Source organism: Crocodylus siamensis, chromosome 1 (genome assembly GCF_052110815.1).
Source record: "Crocodylus siamensis isolate JL-2025a chromosome 1, ASM5211081v1, whole genome shotgun sequence".
Taxonomy (NCBI): Eukaryota; Metazoa; Chordata; order Crocodylia; family Crocodylidae; genus Crocodylus; species Crocodylus siamensis.
In genome coordinates, this window is record NC_143395.1 from 292238889 (window position 1) to 292260835 (window position 21947).

The 21947-nt window shown below is 41.6% G+C and overlaps 2 protein-coding genes across 3 annotated transcripts in view; one reads left to right on the forward strand and one right to left on the reverse strand.

Moving 5' to 3' along the window:
- The window catches only part of SLC9A7 (solute carrier family 9 member A7), a 105898-nt gene extending 90956 nt beyond the window's left edge, over nucleotides 1-14942 (forward strand). Inside the window, 2 exon segments of the mRNA XM_090064713.1 lie at nucleotides 1715-1820; nucleotides 10352-14942. Coding sequence (XP_089920839.1) covers nucleotides 1715-1820; nucleotides 10352-10600 — 355 coding nt within the window. The 3' untranslated portion in view covers nucleotides 10601-14942.
- A 1897-nt stretch (nucleotides 14943-16839) lies between these two features.
- Nucleotides 16840-21947, reverse strand: part of CHST7 (carbohydrate sulfotransferase 7) — a 28256-nt gene continuing 23148 nt past the window's right edge. Inside the window, exon 3 of one of the 2 annotated variants that reach the window (XR_016444442.1) lies at nucleotides 16840-20467. The gene's annotated coding sequence lies outside the window, so the exon portion shown is untranslated. The remainder of the gene's footprint in view (nucleotides 20468-21947) is intronic. The other variant, XM_090064696.1, reaches the window with a different exon arrangement.

Consider the following 21947-nt stretch of genomic DNA (forward strand, 5'->3'; position numbering starts at 1 on the left):
AAAGTGCTCCATCTGGGGACTTACAGGCTTGTTGGCGCCAAACTGACTAGCACCACGACTGAAAGGGACCCAGGGGTAATAACAGACCATAGTATGAACTAGAGCTGTCATTGTGATGCTGTAGCCAGCAGGACAAGCAACACTCTGGCATACATCAACCACTGCATCTCAAGCAAAACCAAGGAAATGATTCTTCCACTTTTCTCAGCAGTGGTGAGACCACAGCTGGAGAACTGCATCCAGTACTGGGCACCACACTTCAGCATGGATGTGGAAAAGCTTGAGAGAGTCCAGAGGAGAGCCACCTATATGATCAGAAACTTGCAAGGCAAGACATGCAAGGAAAGGCTGAGGGACTTGGGCCTCTTCAGCCTAAAAAAGACAAAGCTGAGAGGGGACTTGTTATCGTCTTACTGCAGCATCAGGGGAGTACATCAAGGGCTTAGCGAACCCCCTTGGGGGGGGAAAACCAGGAGTAATGGCCCTGGAAGACCATTTCAGGCTCAACATTAGGAAAAACTTCTTCACAGTTAGGATGTCCAGACTGTGCAATAAACTCCCTCCAGAGGTGGTGCAATCACCTACCCTGGAAATTTTCAAGAGGAGACTGGATGGTCACGTCGCTGGGGTCACCTGACCTCAGTTGTCTTTCCTGCCTAGTGCAGGGGGACTGGACCCAATGATCTCACGAGGTTCCTTCCAGCCCCGAACGATTCATAAATCTATGAACAGTGGCAGAAGTGGATGCATTAAAGGGAGAGCATTAATCCAGGTATATCGAGTGACCTATCCCCTGCCTATTGCCCTCCCTGGCATCCACCATCATTGGGTTAGAGAAGTGAGAGGATACTTCTCTGACTTTTGTTTAATAGCTATCAATAGGTCTGTCATCAATGAATTTGTGTAGTCAGCCTCTATAACCTCCTCTGGTAATGAGTTCCTCAAGTTAACATGCACTACATAAAAAAAATACTTTTATTCTCTTCTGGTATGGCAACTGATCCATACCTCTGTTCATTTTGGTTGCCCTCCTCTGTACCTTTTCTAATTCAACTACATCCTTTTTGAGATGCGGTGACCTAAACTGCATGCAGTATTCAAGATGTGGCGCACCATGGATTTGCGTAGTCGCATGATGGTGTTTTTCATTTTGTTTTCAATTCCCTTCTTAATGATGCTCAAAATGTTATTAGTTTAGAGCTGCCTGTGAGACATACCCATGTGGTCAGCCACGTCTGTGCCTGGACTTGCAGTGACCTGGGTTAAGATTTCTGGATGTGTATCTCATGGTTCTTAATGATGCATGAAGTGGAGCCACCTAGACTTAGCTTAGGTTTTGGAAGAAAACATCTGTTATTTTCAAGCCTCTGTGGTGAAGTGGTTTTTAACCCAGTAAACTAAAGCACTTTTGTCTCTGCATGCCCAGTGGTATAGCATGAGTCCAGCTATCACTGCATGACTGTGTGAGAGTTGTTTAGTCCTCTTCTGAAAACATTGGTGGGTGGAGGGGAGGAATTGATAGGATCATGGGAAAATTCAGGAGAGGGAAGAGTTTTCCACTTGTGTTCGAACTAACAGAAACATCTTAAAATCAGTTTTACACATGATACCCAAACTGCCTGTAAATCAAAGACTCAGTTATACTTGTTTTAAACTGATCTGTTTTTACAGTGGTTTTCAAGCAGACATGTTTTTTCCTTAATTGGTTTCAAAGCTATTTGAAACCTATTCTCACGCATAGTGGCCCTCCACTAACTACCACTCTTCCAAGCTGGTGCGGTCTGATAGCTCGCTGTTTGACCAGCCCACAGGTTTATGATGTGAGTATTGACTTGTAGAGGAAGGGGATGGTAAGTTTTTCTGGGTTTTTTTGTTTTGCTCGGTTTTCCAAAGGAGGTTACTTCTACAGGAGAAGACCGTGGGACTCAAAGATGCTACAAGTGCTGGTTTGCCCTAAGCTGTGTTAGCAAAACCTTCATCATATCTGGCTCCTGGTGCCATGTCCTCCAGCCTGTGGAGCTCCCCATAAGTCTGTTGGGAGCCCCACAGGCCATGGCCCTGTGGACTAGATCAGGCATGCAGGGCTAGGCAAGACCTGATCCTAGTGCATCAGACCCCTGAGTCTGATACTGGTACATGGGGGCAGCTCAGGGCTTCAGGGCCCAATCCCAGCACATGGGGCCAGGCAGGAGCAGTGCAGTGCCCCAGAGCCTGATCCTGATACATAGGAGTGATGTGGGGCTTGATCCAGCCAACGAATTGTAGCTGTGCCATTTAAATGGTCCACAGGGCCAATACCTTGAGCACCACTGGTTTAGCATATTCAGTCCCTAGGGCCATTTCTGTTAGTGTAAAACAGACTAACTCCAATAATTTCACGTGAACTATACCATCTTACACCCAGTGAAGATGAGACCTGGTATGTTGTCAGAAAGGACACAGATAATAGTCACACTTCATGGTATCAGGAGGTCATGAGGCCTGTTAAATCAGCTACTTGCTTAATCCCTGAAGAGCAGCCTGTTTCCCTGTCAGATGTTTAAGACAAAGATTTCCTCTTTGTTATATTTGGAGTTGTATTGTGATCTCCCATGGAAGAGACAGGACATCCCATGGACAGAGACAGGAAGAGAGAGGTTGCAAAAACTGAATCTGCAAAGTTGGTAAAACCTTTTCCCATTACCAGGATACAGTTTGGGATAACACTTCACAAACTGGTAATTATTTCTTAGAGATAGATAGTCCAAAAGGTCATTATGCTGCTTTTATATAACCAGATCTCAAAATAGTCAATAAGCCCTTCTCCTAATGCTCTTAAAATAATCAGATACACCTAACTCGTGTCCAATATGCCTATAACATCTACAACCCATTATATAACGCTTATAAATGGAATTGTGAATATAATCAAACTACGACTTTTAAATTCTTCAGAGTTGTAAGGTGGGTATCACATCACAGTTATCCTAATCTAAGCTTGTAACAGTGCAGCTGTGTTTTTAGGGTTGTATCACTGCTACAACAAAGTTTTTGAGAAACTTCCTCTTTGTGAACATATTTGAACTGTTTTTATTTAAAAGTAAAATGCTATAGACCTAAAAAATTTGTAATTTTCTGTGACACTGATGGCTGACTCAGCAGGCACTAGAAGTGTTATTGTTCCTATCTTTGGTGTGCCATGAGGAGTCATAAAAAAGGTTTACGCTGGAAGCCTTCCAGCAGACAAGCTAGTATACTAGTGAGCAGTCTGGGTGTCTCTCTTCATGATATCAAAGATAATTGTTTAGCTTCATATTTTATCCATCAACTGAGAATCTGACCAGATAAGCAGGCAGGTTGTGGTTTTTGTTTACATTTGCAAGCTTATTTCATTTCCTCCACTTGCTTTTAAGCTTTCAAATAGATCATCAATTAACTTTAATAGAATCAGTACAGTTTTCTTCTTGGAGTATCAGCCTCCTCATACATTGCTCTGTGTACAGGAAAAGGTCTCTTCAAGCTGCAGTTCTTAGTCTATTAAGCAGGTTTTAGCCACAAAGCAGGCTTTTGGTGTTTTAAAAGCAACTGTGAAACTCTCACTCTGTCCTTTTGTTTTCACCCTCCCCTCCCCTTCCTGCCCCCCCCCCAATCTCTTTGGTGCTAAATTTAGGTATAGAGGGGAAAATGCCTAATTTAAGCTTCAGTTGCTGGCTTCTCTCCCAACTCCATGATTGTTCTGCGCTCATCCTTCTTCAGCTTTCAATACATGACTACAATTATGCCACACGATTCAATACTCTCCAGCGTGTCAGAGTGAAAACTGTAGGCCATTTTCTCTGCTCCCAGTAGGTGCAATTGAATCATCATTCTGCCTGTTCTGGGACAAAAATCTGTCAGTAATGGATGGTCTTTCTTGAAGTACTTTCAACTAGTGCCCAGAGTAGAAATGATTATTACTGAAAGGATTAAAGAACAATATAAAATCTAGCTGGAATGTAGTGCAGAAGAACAATTAGTTCTGAAAAGAATAAGACAAATTGCTTGCTTAAGTTGTATCCCATTCTTCTAAGTTTTCATATAGCGCTTTGCCTGAAGAAGTTATGGCATCTGCAGGTTGGGGTGAAGCATGGACACATGACTTCCCACTTTTCCCATTCTCCTTCTTTGGAGATGAGCAGCCATCCCTTTCTCTGCCTTCACTACAGATTTGGTTTTAAAGTTACTTTGCTGTGTTTGTATGCCAACTGCTGCTGCTTGTGCACGGGTGCCCTAGGGATCAACGAGCAGGGAACCAGCCACGGACACTAATTTAGAGGAGGCACCAAAACGATGACTCTGGGGGGGCCATACCATGGGAGCTGCTGCAGCCGGTGTGCAGGGAGTCTGGCTCAGCTGAAGCCTGCACCACAGCAGAGATTTTTGTCCTTCCTCCAACTTGCATTCGTATGGTTGGTGTGCAAGGTTCTGAATCGATATGCCTTGGTAATGTAGTGTTTTGTTTTGCTCCCTTCTTCCCTTTCTGTTCCCAAAGAAAAAGTACTCAGCACTAGCTTAACTGTGTGCCTCTGACATTTTCCCATAACTTCCAGTGGAGTAAAGTTAAACCAATCATATCTATTTTTGAAAATCGGACCCAACACGTCATTCTGTACATCAGGTTTACAAGTGAGAGTAACAGAATGTAAATGCTATTTAGGAAAACACTCTGTCATGGCTCCCATACTTTTAATTTGGGGGTTGTCAACCAGAGGTATGCATACCCCTAGGGGTGCTTGGAAAGGTCATAGTGGGTATGCTGCCACCACCCACCAACCCACACGACTGCTGTGCGCTGCTTTCCCATGGCTCGTCACACACGCAGCTTCACGGGCGGCTGACAGGCAGCACGCAACTGGGTGGCATGAGGGCTGTCAGCAGCCCACAGAGCTGCATCTGTGACATGGGAAAGTGGGGCGCAGCAGCATGGGCCTGTGGGTAGTAGTGGCAGCACGGGGCAGTGGTGCAAGCCCCCCTTCCCCCTCAGTGTCTGGCCACTGCCAGCAAAAGGGGTACACGTGCTAAAAAAGGTTGAAAACCCCTGCTTTAATTATTAAAAGGAGTGCTCTGGGTTTTTTAAAGTATTTAAATATCTCTCTGTTGAAGCTTGTAGTATTTGACATTAGTTCAGATTGTCCCACCAAACCTGTCTCCTCCTGTTTGGAAAACATATCTGTGTGCTGTCACCTGATCTTAAGAAAGCTGTGTTTTTATCAAAGGTTTTAGGTTAACAGCTTGGCTGTGGTCAAAAAAGGGACAAACTGTGCAACTGGGTGTGAAACAGCAGAGGAAGGTAAATTACTCAACTGAATAATATAAGCCGACAAGTTGTGAGGTTATTAAACCTGATCCAAATTGTCAAATGTTAACATTTGAAAACTTTTCATATTTTAATTCCCCAGCAAAGATAACTTTGCTGAAATGATTTTCCGTATTTTTACTAGCTCTAGTTTATACACCAGTTTTTGTGCATTTTCTTGATGATTATGATGATGATGTTGTACAGACGAACCATAAAGTAGAGAGATTTAAAATAAAGAGCCAAATTGTAAGGGAGCACAGATGTTCTACTCCTATTACTTGATATTATTTTTGGATGACAGTTTAGCATTTGGCAGTAGAAGTGGTCATTTAAGTTATACATACTGTCTACGATATTAAAAGGAGGAATAATATTTAGTTTTAAACTGCTGTGCTTGTACAAATACAGTATGGGCATTCCCATGAACATGTATTTCACTCCTAGTTCTTCCCTGAGAGGTATGACAGACTGTAAACAGTGGTTCTAAATATATTCTGATGTTTTAACCATTACTACCCCCAGCATATTTTCCCAGGAGTGTTGCATTCTTAAGACTCATATTGTGCCCTGACATATTTGAATAGGTTTCATGGGATACAAATTAATGCATTTCACAGTGCTTAAATCAGGGCAGGATTTGACCCTATGTGGATTTTTATGTAAAGTTTTGTTTAACCTGGCAAAATTGAATGGGTTAATAACGAAGCAAAATATGTATTTCTTAAGTGAGTTCAAATGACTCCTTCCACCGAGTTTTAGGGAATTGTAGAGGCCAGTTTAAGGTTATTCTTGGAGGAATTTCAAGTCCCCAGGGATGTATTTGGATAGGTTTCACATCTTTCTCAAAAGAATTGTGTTGCCTGGGACTCTTCTAAAGCACAGTAAGTTCATTCATGCTTCCCTTCTGTTGGAAAACATGCCATCAGGACCTTACCTGTGAAAGATGATTAGAGGACGTGTTCTGTGAAAACAAGTTTCTTCTCATGTGTGATGTACCTGTTGCAGAAACCCGGATTATCCAGGAAAATATGAAGCATGCTGCCTGTTCTTTACAAATGTAGCCAGAGGTGACATAAAATGGGACAAGCTTGGGTTGTAGAAGGCTGTATTGCTTAAATATCTTGAAAGACTTTTTTTTCTCAGTTTGCCCTGGAACTGATGGTATTTGTAAGTCTGTAAAATTGGCCATATGGAGAAAACATGGGATTTGGGAGTGAGGATTATTTCAGGAATTGCTGTGCAGCATTAGACCTATTGTCCACCTCATGCAGCATCGTTTCTTCAAAAGCAGCCAGAGCCCAAATACTTCACAGAAGTGGACAGTTTAAGGAAGGATTTCCTAGTAAGAGAAATAGGTCAGTCCTTGCCTGGTGACATGGAGTGGTTTATTCATATAGTGGGCTGTAATAGTATAAAAATGTTGTATCCAATCAACTTGGCTGTTCCCTTGTGTATGCATATCTATTCCTCTTTATTAGATTGCTACTTTGCCATAATGCACAACCAACCCATGGAACCTTTTTTCCACAAGCTATCTGTTTTTATTAGGATTAATTGTCCTGCCTTTCGTACTCAGTGAATGTTCCCTTTGTCCTGGGTTACCAGAGAAGGTAGATGCCTGGCTTACCTTGACTGAATGATCCATTGTTTATGTACCTTTGCATATTTCCCCTGAAAAGTAGACGTTCCCTGAATTTTCAGTCTTTCTACAAATGAAAGCTCCCCCCCCCCACGACTGTCTATCAGTGTTTTTTGAACTCTGTATTTCTGTTGCATCCTTTTGGAGATACAGTGCTCAGTTTGGATCACCTTATTCTAGGTGAAAGCATACCACCATGCACTTCTTCACTGGCCTCCACTCCATTATTATGCATCCTAAAATTTTATTTTCTCTTTTGGGCCCAGAGCTCTTCATCAGACCAGAGTCATAATTGTTTCTTTTCTGATTTGGAACCTGTTAGATTTGTATCAGCCCACCACTGGCTTGGGTTCATCAACAATTCTCCAGCCTCCTGTCTTCGACAATCAATTCAGTGTATAATTTAAATGAAAATGTCTACTAAAAGTATCTGCCATCTGTGGCAAATGTTGGTGTTGTATCTAAATGCCAAAGACCAAGTATTTCAATTCAGTTTGGCTCTGGGGCAGGGGTGCCTCCTGGCAGTTGTAGGGCAGGTGTCCTGAAATCCCATTCTGCACAGCTGGCCAGGCTTTCTGGTCATGCTGTCTTCCCATTCTGCACTGTGGCCTTAGGACTACATAGCCTGGATAGACAGCTCAGCCCATAAGAGGGAGCATAAGGCACCTGAAATGCATCTCTCGCAAGGTATCACAGTGACACTTCAAAGGAAGGTTTTCCATTTTCAACTGGAATTTCACAGAGATTTCCACAGAAAACTCCATTTAGGGAAGAAAATACTTCATTTGTGCTAGAATTCTGTGTTGGGTTGTGGCTTTACCCGCTCCACCTCTCAAATGTTTCAGAGAGCATCATGAGCTGTAGTCTTACCCCAGAAACTTGTGGTTCCCCCTCACATTTGCCCAGGTATTCTTCTTCTTCTTCTTCTTCTTTTTTTGTTTTGGTCTTAACTTTTTTCCCAGACCCTGGTAACATTGCAGCTTCTACCAGGACCGCGTCAGTTATTGGTTAGATTCTTGGGAATCCATTTCTAAAAATCAAAAAGCACACAGGTTTTGCCTTTTTATTTTTTGGATCTGGTATTGTGAGACTGATGTTGGTTATCTGTTTTAATATAAATTCAGCCTGTTTACCTGATGCTGAATTAAGGTTTATCTGGCCTAATTCCCAGGATTAAAAAAAACACCCAGAAAAAAAACTTTTTTTTTTTGCTTCCCAGTCAGGTAGCTTGTTTTAGCATGTGCATATTTTTGAGTTCATTGCCCTCATTTTTTAATTTCTTTTAAGAATTTGTGAATATGTAGCATTTGGTCCTGGTGACTGGCTCCTTTTTTGCTCTTCACACCTTTTTTTGATCTTTGAATTTAAAATCACAGAAAAGTAGGGCAAAGGGGCTTTTTGAGGTTTAGTCCAGCTTCCTACTCAAGGCAGGATTATCCCCATCCAAACCATCCCAGCCAAGCATTTCTCTAATTGCTCTAACTTCTAAGGGCGGAGATTCTGCAACCTCTTTAGGTAGGCTCTGTGGATGTGGGGAGACCAGTGGATGTATCTTGCCTTTAGCAAGGCTTTTGATAGTCTCCCACAACATTCTCATAGGCAAGCTAAAGAAGTGCAGGTTGGATATAAAACTGGCTGGATCATCAGGCTTAGAGGGTAGTAGTCATTAATGGCTCGATGTCTAGTTGGCAGGCAGTATCAAGTGGAGTGTCCCAGGGGTCAGTCCTGGGGCCAGTTTTGTTCAATGTCTTCATCAGTGATTTGGAAAATGGCATAGAGTGCACCCTCAGCAAGTCTGCAGATGACACCAAGCTGGGGGGAATAATAGATATGCTGGAGGGTAGGACTAGGATTCAGAGAGACCTAGACAAATTGGAGGATTGGAACAAAAGAAATCTCATGAGGTTTAATAAGGACAAGTACAAAGTCCTGCACTTAGGACAGAACAATCCCATGCACCAGTACAGGCTGGGGGCTGACTGGCTGGGGAGCAGCTCTGTAGAAAAGGACCTGGGGGTTACAGTGGACAATAACCTGAATATGAGTCAGCAGTGTGCCCTTGTTGCCAAGAAAGCTAATGGCATACTGGGCTGCATCAGTAGTAGCAGCATTGCAAGCATATTGAGGGAAGTGATTGTTACCCTCTATTCAGCACTGGTGAGGCCTCATCTGGAGTACTGTGTCTAGTTTTGGACCCCCCACACTGTCCAGAAAAAATGTGGGCAAATTGGAGAGAGCCCAGTGAAAGGCAGTGAAAACAGTGATAGGATCTGGGGCACCTGACTTCTGAAGACAGACTGAGGGAACTGGGCTTATTTAGTCTCTGGAAAAGAGAAGACTGAGAGGGGAATAGCAGCCTTCAACTACCTGAAGGGTAGTTCCGAAGAGGCTGGAGCTAGACTGTTCTCAGTGGTGGCAGGTGACCAAACAAGGAGCAGTGTTGGAGCAAGGGAAGTTTAGGTTAGTTATTGGGAAAAACTCTCTCACTAGGAGGGTAGTAAAACACTGGAACAGCCCAGAAACATGGTGGAATCTCAATCCTCAGAGGTTTTTAAGACCTGGCTAGACATAGCCTTGCCTGGGATGATCTAGTTGGGGATGGTCCTACTTTGAGCAGGGGGTTGGACTAGATGGACCTCCTGAGGTCCCTTCCAAACCCTCATTTTCTGTGGTTCTATGATTATAGCCTGATCCAGGGCTTAACCATCCTTATAATATGAACATCTTTCCTTTTATCCAACACAAAGTGACCTTGCTGCAGTTTGCGACCATTGCTCTTTGCCCTGTTCCCTGTGGCCATAAAGATTAGTCACCATCTTCTTTATAGCAAATACTTAGGTATTTGAAGACTGTTATCAAATCCCCCTTCAGTCCTCTCTCCTCCAAATTCAATAATTTCAGTTCTTGACTTTTCCTTATTAGTCATGTTTCCAAAACCTCTGATCTTTTTCAAACCTACTCAGGAATTAAATCAATTTCCTGTTGTGTTTGGAACATCTACTGTACTTGATCTTGCACGGGATGTTAAGGCTTTATTTTACCCAACTTAGTCAGCATGCCGAATTAGGCAATTTCAAATTACCTATAAAATTGCATTGACTTTAAGATCATATACTATTATTTGTTTGTCAATCCTATAACAACCAACCCTGACTACAATAGCTGTACTATTAATCTTCTGCTTCACTTTAAAAAGAAGTAATGCTTTCATTGCAGTAGTTTTACAGGGGACTATAAACTGGATTTCAGACTGGCTTTAAGAATTCTTAATTTAGGATTTTACAGTCATTTTACTCTTAATGCTTATGTATTGCCCAATAAGTAAGATCATTCTGTTCAGTAATTTTTAAGGAAAAAAGGAATCTTGACTAAATAGTGCAGTTTTTTCGTTTCAGAATCAAGAACAGCTCAGAGAAGAGGATTCGGATTTTATCTTGAATGATGGTGACCTTGCTGTGACATATGGTGATACAACAATAACTGCTAATGGTTCTTCTGGCTCTCACACTGTCACCACTAGCCTCGATGGCAGGAGAACAAAAAGTAGTTCTGAGGAAGCACTGGAACGTGACTTGGGAACAGGAGATCATGAAGTTACAAGCAGGGGTACCAGACTGGTATTTCCTTTGGAAGACAATGCATGACTACTAACTCAGTAAAAATACTGCTGTAGCCCCATAGGTGGATCAAGGAAGACTGCAGGCCCCAGTGCCACTTGAGGTGGGGATGACTGTTGAAGTAAACTAACGTGTGTATAAGTGGTTTTACTAAGGTCTGAAGATGTCAACCTTGACCTTTTCTTTTTTTTTTTTTTATTCAAGCTGCTGACAGTGGGTTTTTAAATGTCTGAACTAGACAAGTGGAAAAAACTCCAGTTTCCTCTCTCAAAACTTCATACTGAATCTAAATTACCTGCAACATCCTTCTAAGAAGAAATATGTGAAAAAGTTACCCCCTAGTGCCAAGCTTATTCTAGCTTGGTTTGGGAAGGAGGGAGAAGAAATCCAAGCAAAGAGTAATTATTATGAGACTTAGTTATGTGGACGTATTGGAGTGTTAGGAGATCCAGTGTTAAAATGTTCTCTAAGAAGGCTTGAAGAAACTTGTCCTAAAACAGGATTCTAGGACTAGATGAATGAATGCCGCACTTTTCTGGGATCTGTTACTATAGCATAAGCCGCACTTAATACATTTCAGGAAAAAGGGAAAACAGCGCTATAATACTTCATTGGCAATATACAGAAGGTAAAACAAAGAACAATTCAGTATTTAAATAGGGAGGCAGTGAATATTTTTTATTCCCTTTGTTTTGGAGAACTTGACTGTTACTGTTACCATATCACAAGAGACAAATCCAAATGCTAACTATTCAGCTCTGAAATGCCTGGCTCCTGCCTTTAAGTAAATTGTCTGATGTGATTAAGTTGTTAAAATCAGATTAAATAAACTGATCGGGAGAGGTCAGCTAATGTTACTCCAGAAGGCTACTAGCTTGCAGCATTGATGATACAAAACAGTATTGACCATATGTGAAACCACAAAGTTCCATATTTGAGAAGTATCCATGGATTCTGCTTCACAATTTTAGCGTGTGATGGGTTCAGTTGCAAATTTTTATTTAAAAAAGGGAAGCTAGTCCCATAGATTTAACCATTTGTTATCTTAAAACAAAGGTATTTATCTTCATTTTTTTCCAGTGTAGATGTGAAATTTCAATGGGGCGTTGCATGACTATATATAAATGATGCAAGTAACACACAGTAGTCCCATCTGACATGTAAAAAGGGAAAGATGTCCTTGCCTACTGCTTGGTCCATTCAGGTGTGACCAGCTTAACTTATTGCTTAATGCTTTTTAATTCCCACATCAATAGATATTAGTGACTTATTGCAAGCAGCTAATAGCTAAACTATATTAACCCCCTTAACTGGAGCTCAGCTACTGACAGCATGCTTTATAATGTGAATTCATTCTTGTGTCTCAAAAAGGTTACGATTTTTTTAAACCAGCTCATTGGCCCACTAATGTGATGTAATATCCGTTTGTTTATGATGTATTTTTTTCTTACTCTGCCATTTCAGTTTATTCTTTTTGCAGAAATGATGTATAAGCAAAAGTTTATTCTCTTTTCTCCTTCACTATTAAACTTACCAGTGGGCTGACTGACAGACTTGCAAGTTACAATTGCCTAGCAGCACTTCAGCCATTGTCTAGGCCATTTTATTTCAAATAACTTTTTATTGACAATGATCTACCTCTTAATTTATCTTAAAGGGTGAGAGTATGCTGTTTATGGGGCACCAGATTGCAACTGACAGCCAGTGCCTAGAAGAACCTAGCAACAAGATACTAAAATATGTAACATTTTAGACCTACAGTTCTTTTGTGGGATAACCGGACAGGTCATGCATCAGTCAGCTTTGTTTGTAAGTGGCAAGGATAAGAAGCCTGCTTGAACATCTCTAGACAACAGAACTGTTTTAGACATTTCAGTTGTTTGCTGCTTCAAAGAATGATAGAGTGGCCGACACCGGGTGTGCGTATTCATGACTCACAATATTTATGCAATTCCATGGCTTGTTTCTTAAATACTACCAGTGAAGAAAGTAGCTTTTTCCTAAATTATGAAAATGACAAAAGTTTGTTTTTGACAACTTGAAGCCAAATACAGTTTATTCCGAGTGACAATTCATCACTTCAGACTTCTGCAAAAGAAAAAAAAAAAGGAATTAACAACTTACCTTGACACATGACCTTCTTTTTAGGATCCAAGGGGCAGAAATAAATGGACTTGCCACTCACTCTAGTGAGGCAGACTTTTACTAGCAAGTCAAGACAGGCTGCAAAGCACAAGGGAAATTATACTGATGCTGAAAATGCAAAACCCTGTTTTGAATTACACAAGCCTATTTTTTATCTTTGGGGGGGCAGGGGGAAAGATTCTGTAAGAGTGCCAGATACTTAAAGCTTTAGCTTACTGCATCTCTACTGCCAGGCTCACTAAAGTCAGGTTTATGTGGGCCTTGACTCTTAAGGTTTTTGATTCATCAACCCTCATTAACTTCAACAATTAATATAGTTCCGGGACATAAGATTGAGCAATGGCTTAAGTATGCAAGCTTAAAAAAAGTAATCAAGGCTTAAACAACAGTGAATCTTGGTTTTTCTCACTTCAGTTTTAACCTCAACCCCTCTTTCCATTTCAGATCTTAATATAAATCCAAGATGAACAACAAGAAAGCAATAGTGGCCTTGTCTGACTAACATGGAACTTACTGACAACTATAGGTTTGGTAAAGGAGTCCTTCACAAAAAAACAAACTAGGTTGCAAAAAACATTTAATATTTTTAATTCTTAGCTTTTGAGTGTTTCACCTTCTCCAGTAGCACTCGAAGGTGAAAAAACAACTTTGTAGTTAGTGGGCTTTTTCCCATTATTCTTGTACTGAAATCTTGCTTCTTCACTCTCTGTATGTCATCTTCATGGAGCAGTTTGTTATCAAGTCAGACATATTTTCACTACATTAATTAAGTTAAAATTTTCAAAGAAACATGGAAACTTACTAAAATACCCTGGCTTTTTTTTTCAAGGTGACCCAAATTTAGACTCTTGTAATTAAATTAACTAGAACTTAATGAAGAGAAAAAGTATCTGTTGCTGTGTCAAATAATCTAACACGCTCAAACATTTCGCTGGCTGGCACTAGCATCAACAATAAATTATTGACATGCCTATTTTGCCTTCACATTATCAGCTTAATGCTGAAAATTTCTGAGGGACAGTCCTATCTTGACATGGCATTCTGGGGTGTTGCGAGATCCTTTGAGGGGTGCTGCACCTCTCTGCCTACATGAGGAGTAAAGCACTCTCCTCGTACTGTTTGACTTCCCAGACTGACTGCAGCATCTCGCAGGCCACAGGCATCCCCAGATGCTCCTTTTAAGGACAGCTGCCACTAATGCCCCTTCCACCCTCCAGCACGCCTACATTGCCTGTGGGCAGGCAGGTAGATGTGTAGATAGAGCTACACTTTTCAGACCAGCTCACCCCTGCAGCTTCTCCCACGCTCCCAGGGGCGCACGTGTGCAATATAATGAAGCAGTATGCACAACTCCAGAGGAGCCGCCTTGGCTGTAGAGTCTGTCCTTGCCCCATCAGGTGTGGACTGGGGGCAGGGAGCAGAGGAAGACAATGGAAAGAACAGGGCACAGCATTGTGAGCTCCTGCTCCCACCACCTTGCTTTGGCATCAGCTACATCAGTGTTTTCTTAACCTCTTTAGCCTCAAAGCAGCCCTCCATAACTATTTTGAATTTAACTTCTAGCTCAGTAACCCCAACCAGCTACTAAATTCAAAACAGTTATGGAGGCGCTGTCTTGGAGTTTAAAAGGTCACAAATCACTGGTCTAAGTGTAAGCATTCCCATAGTCATGTGTACTATATCTAACTTAAGAACACAGTTTACCTAGAAAAGGAAATTGTGCCTCATCTTTGTATGTACGAAGACTGGAAAATGGAGTCTGTCCGTAATCCTCTCAACACTCCACAGAAGTGAACATAACGCCTTGTTTAGCAATGCTGCTTTTCAGATACTTTGATGTCCCATGTAAAATATGTTAACGTTCACAACCGAAGCTTGAAAAGGTTGCTGTAGTACAGTACTTGAGTAGGCTAAGAACTTGCCTAAACCACCTGCTGCATTTGTGTGAATACTGAAAAATTAGAGATGTTCTTTTCAAAGGCAGAATTTTGAAAGATGCAAGAAATTCAGAAACTTCTGACTTTACTGTGTATTAGTTTTTGGTTCAAGTTACTATAGATGTAAAACTAACATTTGGAGTGCACTACTGTACAAGAGTTAAAATTAATCCTTTCTACTCATTTCTGCAGAACTGTGGATTTGTTAGTCTGTGAACTCTTATCAACAGAACATAGACATTTATTACAGACAAAACTATTAAAAGAACACTGTGGCTCCAGTCCAATTATATGCTCATGCTTTTTTTTTCCCCACAGAGTACTTCAAGCTATGTAACACTTCACACATTCAAAGAATAGGCCCTCTTGACTTCAGTTGCAGCTGTGAATACTCAACACCCCTGCAGCTAGGACTCCAATATATCAAGTCAAATCCTCAGAACATAGTGCCTATCTGTGAAAAGTTTGCGACTTCCCCAGCATCATAAGAATAGGGCTTAAATCCAGTTCTCCTTTGTAACATTTAACTACCTTCATTTGCTAGTCTCCTTCCGAATTCTGTAAAAAGAAGCATGGCCTTATAAGCCAGCCTCTTCTATTATCCACCCATAGGCAAATCCAGGATTTTGTGATGTGGGATGTGCTGGAGCAGCAGAGGTAAGTTGACTCTAACTCTAACCCTTCCCCCAGTGGGGTGGGCAGTCCATGTCACAGGATCAGCAGCTAGAGACTTTTTTTTGTTAAGTCTCTAAATCAGGTAAGAACCCAACCCGTGCTCTCAGCACCCCACCCTGCCCATCAGCACTTCTCTCCCACCCCTGCTGTTGCCACTGTCCTCGGCTAACCCTGAGCAGGGGGAGCTCCCAAGCTGCTTCCACTAGGCTGCATGGGGTGCCCAGCTCAGCCAAGGATAGCAGCAGCAGATACATTCTCTCCCAGTAATCCTGTTTCCAGCCTGGCAGGGAACACCCAGGAGGTGAAGGGAGGGGGAGCTGGGTAGGGAGGAAGAAACTGCTAGCTGCTGCTACTGTCCCCAGCTGAGTCCAGTGATCAAGCTCCCCCTGCCCCTGGGTCAGCTCAAGGAAGTAGAAGGGTGGGTGGGAAGGGGGGGATTGGAATGGGAAAGGGAGTATCACTGAGTGCAGGGGGCAAGTGGGGACAATTCTTACTTGCCTTTGCACACTGCCTGGCACCACCTAGCTCCCAGCCACATGCGTTGTAAGGGCTGCCCCCTCTCCAGTACAGCTGGAGTTGAATTGCTTCCTCCTCCAACTTCGATGGGTAGTAGCAAGGGGTTCATTGAGCACACAGGTTGGCTCACTAGTTAAGGTTCTGGTGTCCAGCTCTGCTCAGGTCTGGAACAGCCAAACGTAGGAGAAGTCTGGCTTTACCTGAGTAGCCCTTGGCTGGAGGCAGTACATTCAGCTGTCCTGTAGGGACAGTAGAAGTTCTGTCTGGTCAGCATGAGGAGAAGTAAAAGGCTTTACATACCCTTATGTGCACAGAACTTTCAGAGATCTTTGCTGGTAAAATCTACCACCTCTGACCTTGACCAGATTTAGACAGAATTTTTTTTTAGTGTTAAAGGACACCTCGACACAAATTTCAAGTCACTCCCCAAAAGCATGATCACTTTACTATAATCCTTTTGCCTTCAAGGAAAGGATCAGTGAATCACATTCTAAAGTTCAGACTTGCCCAGAATAGCTTGTTCAACCTCACATTTTTGCTCTGTTTCTGCACCAGAAAGGGAGTGGACAGAGGCATGCCCTTTAATGGAAATTAAAAGGCATGAAAAGTTAAGCTTCTGAGGCAGGAAAAAGGTCCATTAGAATAAAATCAGCACTTTCAACTGAATCAGCCTGTGGCCATTTATTTTTCCAAAAATGTTCAGTGAGGCATGTGAGCACTAGGAGTAACGCTTCCTGGCATACAGTACTTTCAACAAGGAGACCAAGGTCAGCTAGCTTGGGAGGAAAGGGGAAGGGAGTGGTGATTGGGGAGGCGGGGTGCTGGGTCAGTGGCAACAGCAAATGCCATAATTTTAAAACCAGGCTCCCTAGCAATTATCTGATTAAAAAAATCCCCAGTTCTCAGATTTAAAAAAGTAACCCTGAGTCCACATGTATCCGTGATTAAAATGAAACACCACCTATATAAGGCATTTCATTTAAGTTACAGAAAAATGTGGATTTGGGGTTACTTTTTTTTTAATCCAAAAATTGGGGATTTTTTAATGGGATAAAACCAGGACCCCTGCTAATCACAAAAGATCCAGTCTAAAGTACATGAAAAAGGTGTTCAATGTAGGTTATGGGGTTAGAGGACATTGTGTAGAGAAAGTAACTTGAATGCTGTTATATTGGAAAATTCTAAGACAAGTGTGCAATGTAATGAAGCTTAAGAATCTTTCAACTGCATTGCAAGTTACTTCTAGTGGAAGATATAATTTGAAGATCCCCCTTAGTGAAGCCATGCTGCCTCTAAGATGGAGCTGCATAAATAAAAGATCTAGAATAACTCTATATAATGGACAGAAGAGAAGTTTGAAAGAACTACAAAGCTACAAACCCAGGGAAATGGCTTAAAACAAATCTTTTACTAAGACAACCTAAAAAATCAGCAAGATGCTCATTGACCGTCAGTGATTTTGCTAAAATTAGGACTGAACTGTATTTCAAAATGAAAGGAAAGAAAGAATCCCAGTCCAGCAATAAATCATCTCTTGAATGAATGCTCTTGTAGTCCACAGCAAGTGGCTTTACTTTCTTTTTTATTTATATATATATTTTTTGGACATGTAAAGAAACTTAAGTCAAAGTCATCCAAACCCAGCTCTGAAAGAAATTACTCCCCGTATCACTAATCCACACCTGCTTTGTGAGTTTCAATTCACTGACTATTTCAAGATGTTAGTGTCTCATTGGGAAACTTGGAAGGTTATGACAACCAAAATAAGCATGAAGTCAGTCCATGTATTCTGTCAGAAGAGGATATATCTGGTTAACTATTTTATAGACAGGCTGTACTCTTAGGCTATTTTTTAAAATTCCTTGTGTATTACCACCACTCAAAGATTTTAGAAATCTGCTAGTAACCTACATATGCTATTAATGCACTGTAAGCTTACTGTACAGTAAAACACTGCTCAGTAAGCTTTCCCTGAGAGCACATCTACACATGCATCCAATGGGAACAATTTAGAGCCCTACAGCAGCCAGGGGAGCTCTAGACTCCTCTAGGTACCAGACCTGGGCTGGAAGGGGACATGGGGGGTCAGGCATAGGCTCTGGAGGACTAGTGGGGGAGTGCTGTCCCACCACCAGGGCAGCTATTTCTCCATCCCCTGCTACCTGGGCTGACTAAGAGCAATTTGCTCCTGGTCAGCTGTTTACACAAGTGGTACTGCGCAGTAGCTAATGCACAGTTAATTTACTGCCTGTATTTACAAGTAGTAGAAAACTACACATTAGCCTAATTTTGCATGCAACAGCTGTTGCACATGCCTTGCTGTGCAATAATTAGTCTACTGTGCAGTAAAGCATCTTGTGTAAACACATGCACAGTGTGTGACATTCAGCCACAAAACCCAGTCCACCTTTAAATGGCTTGTTTATGTCATTCTAACACCAGAATGCTCATACTGACAAATATTTTCAAACTGCTTAGTCAGCAAAATATACCACACCAGCAAAAACACTTGTACTTGGGCTGAAATGGAAATTGTTGGGAGAAACCGAACCCTAATTCATTATGCTCAATATGCCGGCAAACGTAACACTGGCTTCATTGCCCAATCTAAGTGTCTGTTTCAGACCTGCAAGCTGCATTGCACAAAGCTGCAATAGAAAGATTTGCACAAGTACAAAGAAATGGTTAAAAATCCTTTTCCCATGGAAATAAAGGAGTTTTGTTGAATTAGCTCTGATTTTACTTCAACACAAAACAAATTCAACACATATGCACAGAAACAATGGCCCCCAACAGGAATTTATAAAATAACTTTTTTTAACGCTGCTTTAGGTTACCCTATTTGAAAGAATACAAAAGATTTCCCATCAATTCTGCAGACTGTCTCCATAGTACTTACACAGAATAATACAACTTTACATGATCTGGGGTACATAGAGTAGAAAGCAGAATTATGCTCCCTTTGCAAACGCTACCATTTAGATGAAAACAAACAATTGAAAGTTATACATATACCAACTGTTAACATGTAAGCTTCCTACACAAGTTAATTGGGGGAAAAATCATTTTGTGTATGTTTGCATTTAAATTATATGCATTTAGTTAGTTAGTCCTTCCACAAGATGTTTTGGAACAGGATAGCAAAACCTTTACCTTTTTCTGAAGTTTTGAAGTTCATGCCATCTACTAGATTTAGATGTTTTCTGCCTCAAGCAGGGGGGTTGAACTAGATGAGGTCACTTCCAGCCCTACTTCTCTATGATTCTGTAATTTTTCAAACTGGTTGATTCTCTGAAATTGTTAAACTAGAGGTAGGAAAATGTAGCTCATATAGTACCACACCAAAAAAACTCTTAAATTAATTTCATTTTTATGAATTTTAGTTTGGAAGCAGAAGACATTGTTCACCGTCAGGTTTGAAACATTGTTCCTTCTGACAGCATCTAAGAGTGCCATAGTATTGGAACAGCTTAATAACAGGTAGAAGAACACTAGATTCCCAATAGTTTTAACATTCTTTTAAAACAGTAACAGAAACATATTAGGAATGAGCACTGCAAGTACCAGTTCTCAGCATTAAAGGATCATTTAAGGCAGGGGTGTGAAACGTACAGTCTGCAGGCCACCTCCACTCCCCAAGAGCTACTGGCAGGCCACCAGAAATTGGTACTTATGGCCAGAGGGAGTGGCCTGCCACAGAACCCAAGGCCCTTGGCTCCACTGGACATGGCGATGACAGCTGGAGAACAGGCGACAGCTGATACAGCCTTGGTTATCCTCTAGCAGCTTTATCCGTTGCAGCCCCAGCTCTTTGGCCAGGTATGGCCCAGGGCAGGAGGTGAGTTTGACACCCCTAATTTAAGGTACAAGTTGAGGCAGGTAACATAGGTTTACAGCACCCTTGGTTCCAATGGAGCTATCTCCTTCCATCAACTGAAGAGATGTCCCAAGCTTCCTTTTCTCCCCACTAGAAAAAGGTCCCCGTGTATGCCCTCTTGTAAGAGGTGCAATGTGATGTCACCCATTTTCTGTTAACTTGTTCCTATCCGTGCAAAGTGGAGCAACACTAGAAATAGCACTTTTCTCACTTTTTCAAGGGAGAAGCATCCTTTTGCCACTTACTGTAATCTGTGCTCTTTCAACTCCCAGGATGAAAGAAAAAAGATAAAAATTCTCAGAAATTGAGGAAATTAGCTTTAAAAAAAATCACCTAGAAATTAAAATGGTGCTAAAAATCCTAAGTGTACAATATCAGTCTCGCAAAGAATTGAGTTTTTGCTATACAGTAGAGGCTTTATCCTAGAATAGTCAGTAGATTTCAGTCTCCTTATGGCCAGAAGCAGCACCAAGCACTAACACCATACTGGCAGGTTCAAATGAAAAAAGGTGGCACTCCAGACTGGAGGGCTGCAGTTGTCCATATTGCACTGTATCACGTCTTTACAGGAAATGTCCATTTTCCTATTGTTTTGACTGATTCAAGTTCATGCTCTGCAGAACTGAGAACTGCCAAGTTTTTAGCCTCAGCTGAAGTTCTGTAAGACTCTGGAATGTAGTTTCATGGTGAAAACTTTTCTTTGAAGTCCCTGGCTGCACAATAATCTTGGTTCTGTAGGTTAAGCTATAGGAGAAAAAACAAACAAACAGATTAAAACATTTTCTTCAGTAAAGCTTCACCATTCTCAAAACAAAAGGTGTGTTAACAACATGATCTTTTAAGATGTAGGCATTTCTGGCCTGTCATGCAGAAGCTCAGTATTGTAACTAACACTAGATTGCCCAGTCAATATACAGAATCTCCTTAAGAAGCCTTTTAAAGGGAAGAAATCAAGCACAATTTGTGAAAGTGCTTGTACTATAGGGACTGTATGACTGGAGGGAGACGAGAATAAAAATTTGCGTACAAAGATTTTAGTAGTGTGATCAGCTCCTTTAATAAGAAATGTGTTCATATGCTGCATCTTTTCCCTAGCTTAACTCATTCATATTTTATTTTGCACAGGTTTTGCAGTCATTACCAAGCATCTTATAAGGCATATTACATAGATTGCATCCCGCCCCCCCCCACACACACACACTTTGAAACAGAAGCTATAGGGTTGGAAAGATTATACGTTAGCTTTGAAAAAAGAAGTGTGTCGACACACTGTATACAGTGTTTAAATTCTCAACAATCCCAGGTGGATCACACAAAGTACATCTGTGCTGAGGTGGAGACAGTATTTTGACCAACATTTGCTATAGCTATCAGGGAATAAGAAGTTCTCAGTGGACCTAGAACATGTACGTTTAATAAAATTCCTGTGGAATTTGCTGCTGGATCCTGTTCCTGGATGCTGTTCCCCACCTGCCTACCTGTGGCCCAAGCCCTTCTGTCTGGCTGAGTTGCATCCTGCCTGCAGGGGTCCCGGGCCAGTCTCCATGGAGTTCCCACCCGCCTGCTCTATCTAGTGCCCCTGGTGATGGGCAGGCCCAAGACCACCCCCATGCCATTTTTCCCAAGCAAGGGCCAAACTGACAATCTGGAAAAAGCCAGGAAGTATCATATTCTTTGGAAAAGGAGAGCCAGAGGAGCAGTTACTCTGCCTAGTTTTTAAAACTGGTATGGTTCACTGAGCCTGCAAGTCTACACGTGTAAAGGAAAAGCTCTGTGCAAAGGGAGAAAAAGAACCAATACAATACATTTCCTGTTGTGACAGCCCTGTAGTATTAAAGAGGAGGGAAGCTGCTGGTCACATTCCAGTTCATATTACAGTTATTGTTTTTGGCCTTACACATCTGTAGTATTTTTAAACAAGACCAGAAGTAGATTCTAAATGAATGGCTCAAGTTTCTTCGCACCTTTAAAGATTTCCAAGGCAAATGAGAGCTGCATGCTTGAAGTTCTGTTTAAGCATTAGCCAATTCAGTGTTACTGACTGGTTCAGTGTCAGTTGGTTTGTCCAGAAACAGTAAAGCCTGTAATTCTTTGGACAGTTAACCTACTACTCACTGGGACCAGTCCATCCTTCTTTAATAAAGGGACTTTTACAACCAAGAAAGGAAATACTGTAGTGCAAGTCTGAACACAAGACCCTCCTATCAGACTGACCGTTCCCGCA